General features: G+C 36.1%; 1 protein-coding gene across 3 annotated transcripts in view; it reads right to left on the reverse strand.

Moving 5' to 3' along the window:
• Positions 1–9,745: 9,745 nt before the first annotated feature.
• LOC109093779 (neural cell adhesion molecule 2-like) overlaps positions 9,746–15,868 on the reverse strand; it is a 184,499-nt gene continuing 178,376 nt past the window's right edge. For 2 of the 3 annotated variants that reach the window (XM_042764060.1, XM_042764058.1), the window contains exons 16-17: positions 13,280–13,487; positions 9,746–11,562 (exon numbers count right to left, since the gene is read on the reverse strand). In XM_042764060.1, the coding sequence (XP_042619994.1) occupies positions 11,448–11,562; positions 13,280–13,487 (323 nt within the window). In that variant the 3' untranslated portion in view covers positions 9,746–11,447. The remainder of the gene's footprint in view (positions 11,563–13,279; positions 13,488–15,868) is intronic. The other variant, XM_042764059.1, reaches the window with a different exon arrangement.

A 15,868-nucleotide genomic window follows, 5' to 3' on the forward strand; every position in this document is an offset into this window, starting at 1 on the left:
GATAGAGAAAGCATCATGTGAAAGGAACTCGGTCAAAAGCAGCGGAACAGTGATAGCCTCTGAGGGGATCATAAGCACCTTTCAGATGTCAGTAATCACCTGTCTGTGGTTAGGCCTGTTTTAGAGGGATACACTGTGCCTGTGGCTGCTTGCAAAAACAACCAAAGTGAAACAGGGAACAAAAGAAAAAGTATTTTCACAAATGGGCTAAAGGTGTTTGATTCTCAATTTACAAGTGTGTCTTTTGCCTTAATAACTGTATCTTTTTTTTTAAATGGTCTAAAAATTGCCTTACTACAAACCTGCCAGTCAAACAGCTTTAACAATTCTATTTCAAATCCCATGGGATCCCACATGTGACTGACTTTAACAATCTAAATATTCAACACTTAAAGTACACATGAGACCCAACTCTCAATTGATTTCAAATTTTTTTTCCATTAGCATGTTGCTAAGCAAACAACACTAATTCAATAATCATGAAAGTATAGTTCACAGAAAAATTGTGTAAAATTGTTCATTTTTAATTAGACTTAAGTATTTTATATACTACTGTATATACTTTCTATATGCTTTTCAAAGTTTTGAATAATATTTATATACAGTATATCGACATTTCTTTTGCTTCATTCACTATACCTGCCTTAAAACGCTGCCTATTTAGGCTGCTCATTAAATTTTTAAATTAAGCCTTTATGAAGTAGTGAACAAGCCTCACAACATTCAATGTTTTACAGATGCTGCTACTTAGCCTACCTCAATATCTCCTAAAGTTTCCACCGTTTTTCCACCAGTGGGCCTGTAACACAATTTGACCAACCATCAAATGCTGAATTATATTATTTTTTTTTTTTTTTTAACATAAAATGAATTGAATTAGAATTGGAAATGGAAATTTGATTTTCAATTTTATTTGAAATTTGACCGTGCAAAAAAATGGGAGGCACGCGGATGTCCGCGCAGATTAGAACCTCCGTGCACACTCTCTGATGACCATTTTTACGTCACGCATACCATAGCGGACTCTCGCATGCGGAAAGTATAACCAAAGTCTCTTTAAGACAAGTCATGTCACTCAGCGGCCATCTTTGGAACGCCCCTCTCTTTGAATGGGGAAACATCAAATTCTCCAAAACTGTTCACTAAGCTTGCCTTGAAAAAGCCATTTTTAGTAGGTTGGCAACAAGATCTGGTGTAGGGGCCGGCGACTGCATATGTCATTTTCCTTTCATTGAATTTCCTTTCATACCTTGGAAATTCCCAACTAAACGCTGGGTATAGCACTGGGCACGTCGCTAGACCCAGAGGGCGTACTGTTATTGAACGTCAAAATTTGATTGGCTGATGATTCTGTCACTAATGCTCATTACAAATCTGATGCAACTTCTTTGAACAAAAGGGTAGCACTATCTGTAGTGATGGCAGCAGACTTTTTTTTTATGTAGGATATTCCAGTTCAACCTCAATGAAACTAATCATAGGCCATTTTGTAGACATTACACAAATGAAAATGATACCTAAATAATAATAATAATAATAATAATAATAATAATAATAATAATAATAATAATAATAATAATAATAAACATTTTCCCATACAATTTTATTTTTTATAGGGCCAGACCCTGACGGCCCACCATTTACTATGATTTGCATACTTTGAACATTTTCATGTTCCATTTGTTTCCAAAATCTCAATTTTCATGTAATGTAGTGGAACAAACAGCCAATGCTCTACTGAAAAATCACGAGCATGAGTCCAAAAACATGTCTTTATCAACAACTTTATCACACTCTTATCACATTCTTGAACCAACCTTCACAAAAGGCATTTACTCTTCCAGAACAACCTTTTAGAAACACCTTAACTGCAATATACTTACTGTAAAGAAACAAAGGAAAAATATTTTTTTGTATACTTTTTTGCGCAGTATGAACACAACTACTTCTTTTTCAATAACCCTTTCTTGGTTATTGATGTACTGTGAAAAGATCAATGGCAGGGTATTTGTTAGAAATCTCAGACAAAAGAAAAGGCTGAACTCTGCACTGTGCAGCACATCTAACCTCGCCAAATGCCTCATTTATTTGATTTATCGACTGTGTCGCTTAGAAAGAGGAAATGACAGAGTCAGCCAAGCAATTACCAGGCACAGGAGAGGCCCATCTCCCATACTCATAAACCGTACCAGCAACCTCTTACACCAGGTTACCACGCCGGTACGTTGATAGAAACGTGATCAAACTTTATCTGAAATATGTATCTCATAGAAATGTTATGCATGAGAGTTATAGCAGTAACTTGCATATATACAGAATGGCAGTCATGACCAAATGCAATTTTATCAGACCTTATTGGTTCTAAATTGCAATCTGTGTATCTGCTAAGAGTGACCGGAATAAAAATCACCTGCTAGCTTATTACAAACCACTGTTACAATACGCTGCCAGTATCTGGCCTTGTGGAGGAGACAACATGTGTTTCATAATCATAAACATGATTGGAAGTCAGACAATTAAAGGCAATTTCCCCATACCATCAGTCAGCCTACGACTGCACCACACAGACACAATCAGATCTAATTAACATATGCAGATTTCTTCATTAAAAGCAGGGAGATGCTAATGAGCTGTTGTATTCCTGATAGCGGGGGTGACTGGATGCCCAGGAATGAGGACAGCCTCTGGAAAACCTGCGGGAAATGGATGCACGGTTCCATTAGCCTCTGCACGGACCCTAGACCCAAAGCAATGACGGTCTAGAGCTGGATATGATGACAGCAGTGGTAAAGCTGTGATTGAGGGGCTCCTGCAGCTAATGATCCAATGAATTATTATTGCCGTGTGATAGAACCCTTTAGGCCTAGAATGTGAAATGACCATTTAACACTTCAGTAGTGAGGAATTGAATTGTAAATGTCATTTTAAAATAGGTCAGAATACTTTGAAATCACTGCATTGCAAAAATATTGTATCTCTTTATCTCCAAATGTTGATGTCTAAACATCCTTGCAACAAAATAAATGTATATAAACTAAATAAACTCAACTTTTAATCAGACTTCAATAGTGAGAAATTTAATTGTATTTATCATTTTAAAACAGGTCAAAATATACTCAAAAGCACTGTAGATTTTTTATATATTTTTTTATATTGTAAAGTCTTTATAATGTTGATATGTTTAAACATCCTTGAAATATTTTCCAAACATAGGTTCAAGAGGAGCCTAATCATTCAGTCCTATCAATCATCATTACAATCGTATATAAGCAGCAGTCATTGCACCGTCCCAGCATCAATTCCTCCGGCATCCCTCCCTCTCCCCTTCTTCTCTTCTATTTCTTTCATGTCTCCTTCACATCGTACAATCATAGCAGCGTTCTAACTCAGAGCTCAAGCCGAGCCTCGGGTTCAAGCCTCCTTTGAGGACAGCAAGCCAGGTTGGTTTACCATTAAGTGGGGGAGTCGTGGCCTAATGGTTAGAGAGTCGGACTCCCAATCGAAGGGTTGTGAGTTCGAGTCTCGGGCCGGCAGGAATTGTGGGTGGGGGGAGTGCATGTACAGTTCTCTCTCCACCTTCAATACCACGACTTAGGTGCCCTTGAGCAAGGCATCGAACCCCCAACTGCTCCCCGGGCGCCGCAGCATAAAAAAAAATGGCTGCCCACTGCTCCGGGTGTGTGTTCACAGTGTGTGTGTGTGTTCACTGCTCTGTGTGTGTGCACTTCGGATGGGTTAAATGCAGAGCACTAATTCTGAGTATGGGTCACCATACTTGGCTGAATGTCACGTCACAAAAAAAATCACAAATTATCTAGCAGGACTTAATGGGCAGGGGAACTTGTCAAATAAATTAACTTTTTAAACTTTTAATCAATCAAAACTTCACTAACTTGTGTTAGATTTGTGTAAAAAAAAAAAAAAAAAAAAAAAAAAAAAAATGCCAATGGGGTAAGAACATTGAAACTCTGTATAAAAGTGTTGGACTAACGTGTTTGAATGTTGTGTTTGTGTATTTTTTGGAGTGTCTTGTGCATGACACGTTTTATAAAACAAGCAGCACTCAAGTTAAAAGTAGTTTAACTGCCCCTTATACTACCAAATAAAGTAATTTCAAGGACATGAAAAACTGAAAAAATAAGAGTGATTGGTTTCAGTTACCTGAAAGGGCAGTGTACAGCATTGATGACCATGGATGACCGTGAAGTATCTTACCACTGGATACCACTATTGAACAATAAGTATAAATATTTTAGAAAGCGGCATAATAGCTGCCATTTAGATTTTTTAAATATTTTTTTTTTCCACTGGAAAACAAGAACAAAAACACTCCATAATTAGGAAAATAATGTATTGCAATGCAATCTGGTCTTGGCTTCCTTTGAATAACTAATTTGCAATGCACACTTGACATCGCACTCATAGAGCCCAGCGGGGTATTAAGCTGCTGTATATATCTGTGTTTTTTTCATTTGATCTAGCAGTCTGGTGGTGCTCTGTTCATGTACATGTACCCATGTATATTCATAAAGTCTGATATGCACCATAAGGTTATTATCCATAAATGATAGCAGATAATTAATTAGTTCTGTTTTCTGGCTGCTCCCTGTGTCTCATTAGCAAAGCATGGACGAATAACTCCATTCATATTCATACCAAAAATATACAGACCTACTGTTTCTCTGTCAGAGTACAACAGGATTTCTGTGTTGACATTGATACAAGGTCTAACATTTCTAGTGAGCTTGTTCTCCCTTTTTTAAAATTCAATTTCTACCTTTGTAACCCCTAAAGTGTATCTATTTGTGGGTCAAATGGTGTCTAGAGATTTGGATGTGTGAAGTGCTCTCAGAAATTCAACATTTACTCAACATTTCAATAATCTTTGGTTCTGAAAAGAATCGAAGGGACCATTGGCAAATTCTCGGTGTTCAGCAAAGCCAAGCTTACTGATGCTCTTCTAGCAATTGCACTTGTGAAACACATTCTAAGTGCTACAATAGATTAAAGCCAGCTGAAATATGTCCAACCAATTAAAATGAAACAAAAACATCATTTTCCTATCTTTTACTTTTTCCTGTTTTGCAAATCAGAGCAAAAGCAAGCCTTTGTACATATTGTTTGGTGACATGTTGTCAAAAATATCCTCTTTTGTTAGTATAAGTGACTGAATGTATTTCAGGATTGTCATTACAGTAGGGGAAGAAAAAAAATCATGTGACGACCTTCATTTGTTATTAGTTATGTAACATACGCATCAAAATGACAGAAAACAAGAAACAGAGTCTTTGAATGTACGCAGGGCATGAACCTTCAGTAACAGCTTAAACGGATTGCTTTAAGCTACCCTGGAGGCTTGCTCTATTAGGCCTAATATAGGCCCTCTTGTGTCTTCATTAATTGCTTCTAAAAAAATCCATTGCATTAGTTTTGCATACTAGATCTTTTGATTTGACAAAAGCAGTCCTGGCACAAGTTAATTTGTCTGACAGTTGCAAAATAGATAATTAGATAAATAAACAAGTGGACACGTGTTGACATAAATCTGATTGCATTTTCTGATTGAGAGGCAGAGGTTTTCATTAAGGCTTCATTATTTCCTGCCCTTCATGTTGATGACATCACACTGAGCTTCTGAATGCATTCGCTCCTGATGGACAGCTTACTTCTGTCATACACTCCATTACTGATAACCCAAGAGCTTATGATTAATGGCTACTTACTCACATTTAGAGGGTACATACCAGGTCTCAGTGAAGAAGATAACAGTATTTTAGGTATTCTTCATATTCTTCTCATGAAACAAATTATTTTTGAAGTTTAATGTTTAGAATGAGTAGAATGTAACTGTGCTGCAAAGGCCATGGGTATCATGTCTCCTATGCCACTGGAGAGGAATGATTCTTTGAATGATTTTCTATTACATTTTTTTTTTTAAAGAAATGAATCCTTTTATTCAGCAAGAGTACATTAAAGTGACAGTAAAGACATTTATAATGTTAGAAAAAGATTTCAAAAAATGCTGCTCTTTTGAACTTTCTATTTGTCACAGAATCCTGAAAAAGTATCATTGCATCAAAAGTTGTTTTAATGATGATCAGAAGGTTAAAGTGAGAGACCTACAAAGACAGAGATGGATGAACACACAGAGAGAACGAGAGGAGCCTGTCCCATCTGTTTGAGAGAGCTGTGTTTTGGCTGTGTCTTAGATGCTCATCCTCGCAGCCTGTGAGGCATTAACTGCACAGAGCCCTTGACACGCCTCTCAATCTCTTTAATTATTAAGCATTTATGTCAGTATGTCCCTCAGGCTCACCTTATCACAGGTGAGGAGGTGTACCAAGCAACCCATGGCATCATGGGAGATTTCTGAGAGTGGGCAGATTAGGAAGGAGGAGCACCTGCTAGCAGGCTTACTGCAGGATTTGCTTATTGAAGCCTGCAAGGATTCCTGTAACGCTTCACATGTTCACTGCTTTAAGAGTAAATTCAGGTGTGTTTGCATAAAGCTTGCTTGAGTTCGCGCACACATGCATGCTTTTATGGGAAAGGGCTGCTTACTCACAATCCTTCAGGAAGTTACACACCGTTGTTTTATTATCTTAAGTGGGATGCCCCAAAAATGGTGGCTGATGATTCACAAGATGATTCTGGTTGTGTGCAGATTACAGAAGGCTTTCTGCAGCCTTCAGTCTTAGCCAGGGATTTGTTCTCAGAGCATGGTGCTCCAGTCTGGCATTCTACGTCAAAAGTTTCTATTAATATAAACATGCAAGCTTGTCTTTGTGGGTGTTTCTTAAAGACTGTGAGGAAAATAAATCATGCATACTTGTTTTTTAGATCAGTTACTCTTTCAATTCTGAGTGACAAATTAAGTTGAATATCCCCATAAATCTTTCCAAACGGATCAATTTCAAACTGAACAAACGCTGCAACCATAAACGGATAAAATCTGGCCATATAAATATGATTGATGTAGTCAGTAGGCAAGGAATACATTAAGTAAATGCTGGGTCAAGAAAGGTTATTGTTAAATCATATCATTCATATATTTGAATCACCTCTAATACATAATAAAAATAGCAATATAGGTGATGTAGTAGCTTCCACCCAGTAAAGCCCTTAAAGGTTTTATCATTATTGTTATAATCTGTCATTATGTTTAGTCATTCACACTGGGTCCCACTGATAGTAATAAATCCTTTTGTCATAGTGCTGCAAAAACAGGACAAACAACCTGCTATTCAAAACCAAGTAGTCATTGTGCTGTAGCTCTATAGCCTGTTTTGTTGCTTAAAATAACACTTTATTCAAAATGACAATTTTCTTAAATGGCTGTAAAAATCAATTATAATTGTAATTAGACACAGGTATCCATTTGTTTCTTTTGAAGCTAATTACATTAGCAAAGAATACAATTAGAGCAAAAGCAAACTAATTTAAAACAGCAGTAAAAGCAGAGCGAATGTCTGTAGCCGGATGATATTTACTCAGCGATATTTCCAGGCTGTTATTGAGAACTCCCTTAAGGCATGTCTGTCGTTGAAACGCATTAACAACAGAAGCAATAACGACAGTTTCTGCTAAAGAGAAACACAATACAAATAAACATTGTAATCTAGCTTTAATTCCCCGGCTGCTGCTGAGAGCAGAGGGAATAAGAGGGCGACATCCTTACAATTGTCTTGAAATTAACGAAACAATTGTAGGAAATGGTTAAGAATGTCGGAATACAGACAATCTGGGTGCAAATACTTTTCATAGCACTGGAAATACTATGTATATACAAACCGCAACAGTTTTCTCTAATTGATCATTGGCCAAAAACTCCACACATAACATTAACAAATTTCTGCACACAAATGACCTCCTTCTTAATATACTTTTGACTCCTTTGATGCCCATTGTCTGTTGTCAACAGTATAGTGATTTATAAAGCACAGCTCACACAGAGTTAATTCAGTAAGCGTAGCAAATTTGCATGACCAACTTGAACCTCTTGGGAAATCAGCACGCACTCACATGAAATTCCTGATCACGTGGATTCTTGTTGAAATGATGGATTCTGCTCATAAAAATTCACAGAACAGTAAATATGATTGAATCTTAAGGCATGATTTCTTTATGGTATAAAATGTGTAGCATCTTGCCAAAGGCCACACACATTCTTGACTGTGGTGGAACCTGTAACCTTTCCAGATTTCCCAATGGGTTGTTTGTGCAAGTAGTGAATTTAACTGGATTTTGAATCGACTAGCATAACCTGGGGACTAGTAAAAAAAGGTAAGCAACTGTCTCAGGCTAACCATAAAACGTCACATATGCACTTGCATAAAGCTGGCTGGATTTAAAGATGCTCTGGGCTGAACTTTGTTTTATCTGCTCATTCATCACATCAGACCCATTTAGGAAAGCCTGAGAGGGTTGAATGAATCATTATGGAAAGTGCATTCTGCACCCTCAAAACTGTTCTGAGTTGGACAGCCATTATCTACAGTGTTCACCCTGATTACAGACCATGTGTGTTCAGTGGACAGCCAAGGCCAAGGACACTAATGCCCGGGTTACTCGCTGTCCAGTACTTACACTTCAAGGTGCAGCACACAGCGGGCACCCCAAAGGAAACATGGATGATTTCTTTTCAGATGTGGTCAGCCATTCTGGTTCTTGATTTCCACAGGTCACTGGATCCAGGACAAGGACAGGAAGCTTTAAGGACCATTGCATCTCAACTACATTCATTCCCCACACCACATATTCAGTGTGTTCCAAACCCTAGTAAGCATTCTTGCTGTCTAATGCCAACAAAGGCTATATACTAACTGAAACAGACCCTCACAAATGACTTATGGATGCTCTACACAACAGGAACACATATAGTGCGTCATAACAACATCACTTTATAGGACAGTTATAGACAGTTTATAGGAGATTCAACACTTGATTTCCATGTTGCTAAGCATGCTAATTTGTTAATTAAAATAAAGCTGGAATAAAGTAAAAATCAAAAATGTTGCCTTGGCCAATAATATAAATATGTTTAAGCTGAAGTACTAAAATTACTAGATAGATAGATAAATAAATAATAAAAATGCAAATAAATGTAAAAGCAAAATAAAAAAAATGACAAAAGCAAACTAAATTACTGAAACATCAGCTAAAAAATAAACTGAAAATATAAAAAGAAAACCTAATTCAAAATAAATACTATAATAGTACATAAATAGTCATACAAATAGCACTGCATTGTACACACAAATATTGTGTATTTTTATTTTAGAATAAATGTAAGTGTTATTTAGCAATATTCTTGATAATGAATGAATTACTATAAGTAGTCACAATTAAAATGGTCCCTAAGGTATTTTTTTTTTTTTTTTTTTTGCTGCCAGAACTTGTCACAATGCACTGACTATGGGACAATTGGCTCTCCCATGAACACTTAAAAAAAAAAAAAAAAAAAAAAAAAAACCTTAGGGAACTTTTTATTATACTTGTAAGCAGCACTCCAATTTTGGACATTATTAATTAAGTTAAATTTTTGTAATTAACTTTTTTTTTTTTTTTTTTTTTTTACCCTAAAACAAAAATTCAATATATATAAGATCTGCTCTGCTGCCAGTCTTTGCTGTTAAGCAACTTATGAAGCTGACAGCTCGCTAGGTTTTGGAACACAGCCTTTTCATGTTATAGACTATGAAAAGTGATCTGTAACACAAATGCGTACTATGCTTTAAAAAGCAGTCCAAATAGATACATTTTTTATATTGGGACACTTTTATTTACAGAAGAAAAATTACACTGGATTACAAGAATTTCACAAGTACAGTTGGGCTTATGGAGCGCTCCCTTTAGACTGCTGAAAAGAAATGGGCAACATTTGACAATGTTCTATGTGCTGAATGTGGAGAGCCAGGTGTGAAATACAATGCTGAAATAATGTTATGATTTTTTTTTGTTTTGTTATGTTTTTTTTTTTTTTTTTTTTTTTTTAGAAAAATCTGTTGGCCCAAACCAAAGTGAACATGTTGAACATGATAATGGTTCTCAGGAATTAATACTCAAACTCTGACTGGTAAAATGAACATGTGTCTAAGCAGTATGCCATTCCCATCCTTATTATGGCAACACTTAGATCCTGTTTGACTGCAGACCGCTGATCTCTCATATAACCAAATGGTCCTCTCTCAAATGGTCCCAAAATGGCATGGATTTGATTTCCCAAACAGCTAATTTTATAGCTATACCTTTTTGATGAATTTGAACCCATCTTCCTGGGCATCTGCCCTTCTTTAGCTCTTGATAACTTTCAGTCAGTTGGACAGAATATCTTTTTTGAAAGACAGCTAAATTTGATCAACATAATTCGCAATCAGTTATGTGTCACACTAAGACAGAATGAGTCATATTTTTCCCATTTGTTAAGCTTTCCAAAGAAATAACAAGTATATTTACATTGGTGTACTCGAATAGGTATTTATAATGTTTTCCTTATATTTACGTAAGACTTGGCAACCTTTACTTTCTTTACGTCACTCTTTCTTTCTACACTCCATGCTCGCTAGTACATACATCCAAACACCCCAAAGACAACACGTCCATGCTCAGATGCACTCACTTACAAAATTTCAGATGCTTCTTAAGGAAATGCACTCTTTTTTTTGTTTCTGAAATATCCTGATATGAAAGTATGACACATACTATGTGCCTCTGATTCTGATAAAACAACAGCATTGAAAACAAGGAGATATCTTCATCCACAAAAACACTTGTAATCTATGAGAAATTCATCGTTCAAGCCAAAGATTTGGGCATGTGTCAGCACTCAATACCGGGAACACCCATGTACCATGTAGCTTGAGGTCAAATGTGGTTGATCCTCACTTTGCTATTGAGTATTCAGTAATTCCTTTGCATTTGGGCGAGACATATAGTGGCAAAAAGGCAATAAAATAAACACGTTACCCAAACAGTTACTCAAAACTACATCACAGACTGAAAAAAGAGGTGGGGGATTTAGTGATATGACGCATTAAAAAGCAGTGTTTGCGCAACCACATTGGAAAAGTGCAACAGCCGGATCCCAAAGAAAATGGGAATGAGAGAGAGCAAGAGAAAACATGAAGCTTACGCCGCGTCAAACCAAACTCGTCAAGTAACAAAGAATCAGACTCAAAGCAACAGCAAAGCCTTAAAAAAAAACAAGGGCCAAAACAAGCGTGAACAAGCACAAATAAACAGGAGCCTGTCTGTTGAGCGGCAACCTCTGAAAAATGTTTCACAAAGCAGTTATCGCATAGCCTCTTCTGATACCCCGACGACGAGTCTCTAACAAAGGATCTTACAATTGGTTGGCGTGTTCTTGCTTGTGTTCTCATTAGTTTGCTTGCTATTGGTCTCCGGGTGGCTCGCTTTGTATGTTCTTTTAGAGGATAGCAGGGCCTCCATTACGCTTTACTGTCCTCCTGTGTCATGTGTAGGCTGTTGTCACCGTGAACTTTGATCTCGATTGTGTCTGGTTTCAGCGTCTCCTTGCCGTTTTCCTCTTTTAGTGGCAATTTCCTGTGGGGAAAAAAGAGATGGAATGGCAGGTGCACATAGGTCAGTTTGACAGGGTCGACAAAAACACATTTCAATTAACAACTGGATACTTTTTGCAGACCATAGTCTATTTGTCACCACAGGTCGGTTTGTTTGGTTGGTTTTATGAACTTTTTGTACTGTTGACATGCCTGAAAAGGTGGCTTGGGCTCAGGTTTATACCAAGTATTGAACTACACAAACATATTTCGATTTTTTTTTAAAATAGTCTACTATGCTCACCAAGATTACATTTATTTGATAAAAAAAATTACAGTAAAACAGCAATATTCTGAAATATTGATAAAATGAATAAAAGTATTTCTTTCTTTCAAGAAAAAAAATAAATGTTAAGTTGACTTCAATGTCACACAAATGTATGTTTTTCTTGTGTGATCCTCTTGGGCCACATAGCGAGCACTGTGATGCTCAGTCATATCTGTGCATTATCTTAAAGACCCCTGTGTGGGTCTTCATCACATGGGATGACACTGAAAAGGAACCAGCCTCTGTTCAATGGGATCATCATCACTCTTATAACATTATTAAAGTCTAGGATGGGGCTTCTGGGAAAATATAGAGCACATATCAGATGAACACCATCAGCTGAAGACAATCCCAGCCCTCAATCTCTTCGAACTTTTAGCCAAGTAAACCTGACAGGAGTTTTTCCAGCTGGGAATGACCCAGACTGGCACTGTGTAACTATAGATCAGCCATCCTGCAAACCTTCAGGACAAAGTCTACAGAGGAAATATGTCAGGAAACATGAGGACACTGACCAGGGGTTAAAACACATACTATACTCATCAAGCAATAAACCACAGATTGCATAACAAACTGATAAGACTGTACACTAAATACTTCTTTGACGCACATGTTCCATAAAAAAAATACTGATTAACTGTTGCTTTTTCACACCTACCTCTTTCCAACAAACTTGAGGAATTTGTATTGCATGATGTTTTGCTGTCAACTGATGACTGATGAAATTGTTATAGCCAGTGTAAGGTAACGTTACTTTTATGTTACTTTCAGTGTAAGGTAACGATACTTTAACATTACTAAAGTAATGCATTACAATGTGGTACTCATAAAAACTAATGTTGTTACATTATTACTTTCTGTGAAAAGTGACACGTTATTTTGTCTAATCGATATCTGACTGAGGCTCTCATTTGAGAATGGTTTACAAGAAAATACAATTTAATTTTTTTTTTCTACTTCAAAATGTTACATTTAATTCAAGGAGTCATTTGATGTTTCCTTGTAATTGTTTTTGAAATTTACTAGCAATTTTTGAATGAAAATTATTGCTGCACCAATTCTCTTTTTCCAGGGTTGAATGAAAATGCCAGCTTTAAAATAAATAAATAAATAAATAAATAAATAAATAAATAAATAAATAAATATTAAATTTCAATACTTTACATGGGAATTAAAGCCAGGAAATTTTAAGGCAAAGTTTATCCAGAACTGCAGATTTAGTGTTTTGTAGATTATAATGCATCAAATGAAATATTAAACTGAATTTGCCATTAAATAAGTTCACAATTAAAATAGATGACAATTCAGTAAGTAACAGGACTTATCCTGTTGCTTGAAAAAGTATTCTGCTTACGGAACTTTTATTTTTAAATCTCTTTGGATAATAGTGTGTGCTAAATAAATACATAACAGACGCAGAAGGGATACTCACAGATAGGCAGCTTTGCCCTCCTCTAGCTCTTTGCTCTTGCCGCTTGTGGCTGTCTTTTTGCTGCAGAGCTTGCGGGTGATGCACATGAGCAGGCCGCACTGGCGCAGGAAGAAGCAGCTGATGTCCACTAGCACGAGCAGCAGCAGCAGGCCAGCTAACCCCAGCCCAACCACTGCGCCCAGGCCTAGGCCGCTGAACAGCGAATCTGCTGAGACAGGATGCACACACAGCCATCAATGATGCACCTCAAAAACGCAACACTGTACACTTATTTAGGCCAAACTGAAAGGTATAATGAATCAGTAGTATTTTGACCAAAAATCGTGGTTCTTTTTACAATTAAAAAAAATAAAATAATAGAGTTAAATAGTATAAAGAAATAAATCAAATCAAATCAAATAACTGAAACGGCTTGAACTACTGTAGGAGAGCATGTAAATAAGTCAATTAAAGCATTCATAAAACATAATATAAACATTTTCTACTAACAATGCAATAAATATAGCTAGTTCATGTAGTTTAAATTTGCATCAAGAACTTTAAGGTGATGCAACTTTGGTGCCATTTTTTTAAAACTCAAATTGTCAAGACTTTGCACAAGGAAATGAGGCTGTCTGAGAAGCTATTCAGAAGAAAACATCCATTTTGAAGGAACATTCTGGGAATTGCTGCTGCTCTAAACACATCAATCACACATACTGTTGAAAGTAGCATTGACATTAAAAAAAGCATCCTAGAAGTCTGTAATTTTATCTGGAAACAATGACGGAGCATCAGAGTTAGAAAAGAGACAGGCATAATTAACAGAAGAGAGCACTGAGGAACTCAGTGTTGGATTTACAAAATGATTAAAAAATTTTTAAAAAATCACATCCACCATAAAGTTATTATGGTCAACTAAAACTAAAATTATTTCTTGAAATAAACATTAAAATAATAATGATAATAAAAAAGATTTCACAATCAAAATTTCTCATTCAGTTCGGTTTAACTTGAAGTGTTTCACTGAGGAAAAATGGTAACATCTAAATAAACTTTTTCCAAAAAAAAAAAAGACAAAAACCAACCAAAGTACATTAATTTATACCAACAAAGCTACTTTTAAAGTGTTAAATTAGGTAGAAATAGTTATTTAAGGCATCAATTGCAGGTTACCACTTACAATGTAAAATAACACTATAATAACACTAATAACTAATAACACTAAATAACAAACTGATAAAAAAATATAAAAAAATACTGAAATATATAAAAAACGAAAACAAATAAAAATGACAACAAAAAAACTTTAAACTAAAATTTTAACTTTAAAATTAAAGTTTAAACAGATATAAAATAAATAAATAAATAAATAAATAAATAAATAAAAGTATTACAACATATTGTTTATACTTCAATAACACCTCAATCAGGAATGTATTTATGGTTAATTTGTGAAGACATTTATTTAAATTTAACAACATCAACAACATACCATTACTATAGGAACATGCTGTAATGTTTTTAATTGTCCTTGTCCTTATTTAAACCTATGATTAAGACCTCTAAACTTCAGATTAGGAACATCATTTGACCATCATGATCTACTAAATGTGACCATGATGCAACAGGTTTATACATATATGAGTGGCCTCAGATCTAAGACCTCAGCTTTATTGACCCTAGTATGGTCTTACTTTTGATGCATGGAGCACATGACCAGCTCCACTGTGACTTATCTGCCAACAAATCTGTTTTTCACCATCTTGTGCCGTGCTCTCCCTGAGAAATGTGTCCCAACTCCTATAGCTGATTTGTTGTTGATTTATAACATCATTAGAAGCTCAATTTAGCATCTCGTTAATATCACTTATCCTGAAGTTCCACAAATGGGCGTGATCCATCCGCATCGGAGTTCAACGCACTCAATTAATTAAGTATGAGCGGTGATTGAGACTCAGCAACGAGAAGCAATAACTCAAGCTCGATTGATTATGTCTGGACTGAAGGGAGGTCTGTGGGTGGGATCCCAGCAGATGATTGACAAGGTAATGAAGCTTGTAATCATGTGCGGGGCTTAATGGCTGTGTCACGCTGATACATGACTAAGTAGGGCTTAAACAGACACGGTTTTCTAGTTTGGAACAATTTTACATGGAAAAACTTCCAGCGTGAAGTACAGGCACAAGGAGTGTTTGAGACCCTGTTAATGTACAGTACTCTTTTCAAGGTTGAAATACTGTATATACCTCAGCCTTTGAGCTGCACCATTTAATCATTCAAACACTTACCTCTGCACTTAGAATGCCAATAAATGCTGTAAGCTGGAGACAGGCAGGGGTTTTAAAAATAGGCTTCAGTCAAACCAGAGTAAATCTGTTATGAAGGGGTTTCAGATTATAGTAAAATATCAAGGAAATTACACCCTTACATCATGAATAGCCCAGTAAATGTTCTGGCAAATGCATCTGATGTGCTATGACAAGAACAAGTAATGCCTCTTTCTCAAAATGCAGTCATTACCATTACAGTCTGATTATATTACATTTTCTCAAGTGTAATCAAACTGAAATGGCCCACACACACACACACACACACACACACACACAC

Source organism: Cyprinus carpio, chromosome A9 (genome assembly GCF_018340385.1).
Source record: "Cyprinus carpio isolate SPL01 chromosome A9, ASM1834038v1, whole genome shotgun sequence".
In the NCBI taxonomy this organism is placed as follows: domain Eukaryota; kingdom Metazoa; phylum Chordata; class Actinopteri; order Cypriniformes; family Cyprinidae; genus Cyprinus; species Cyprinus carpio.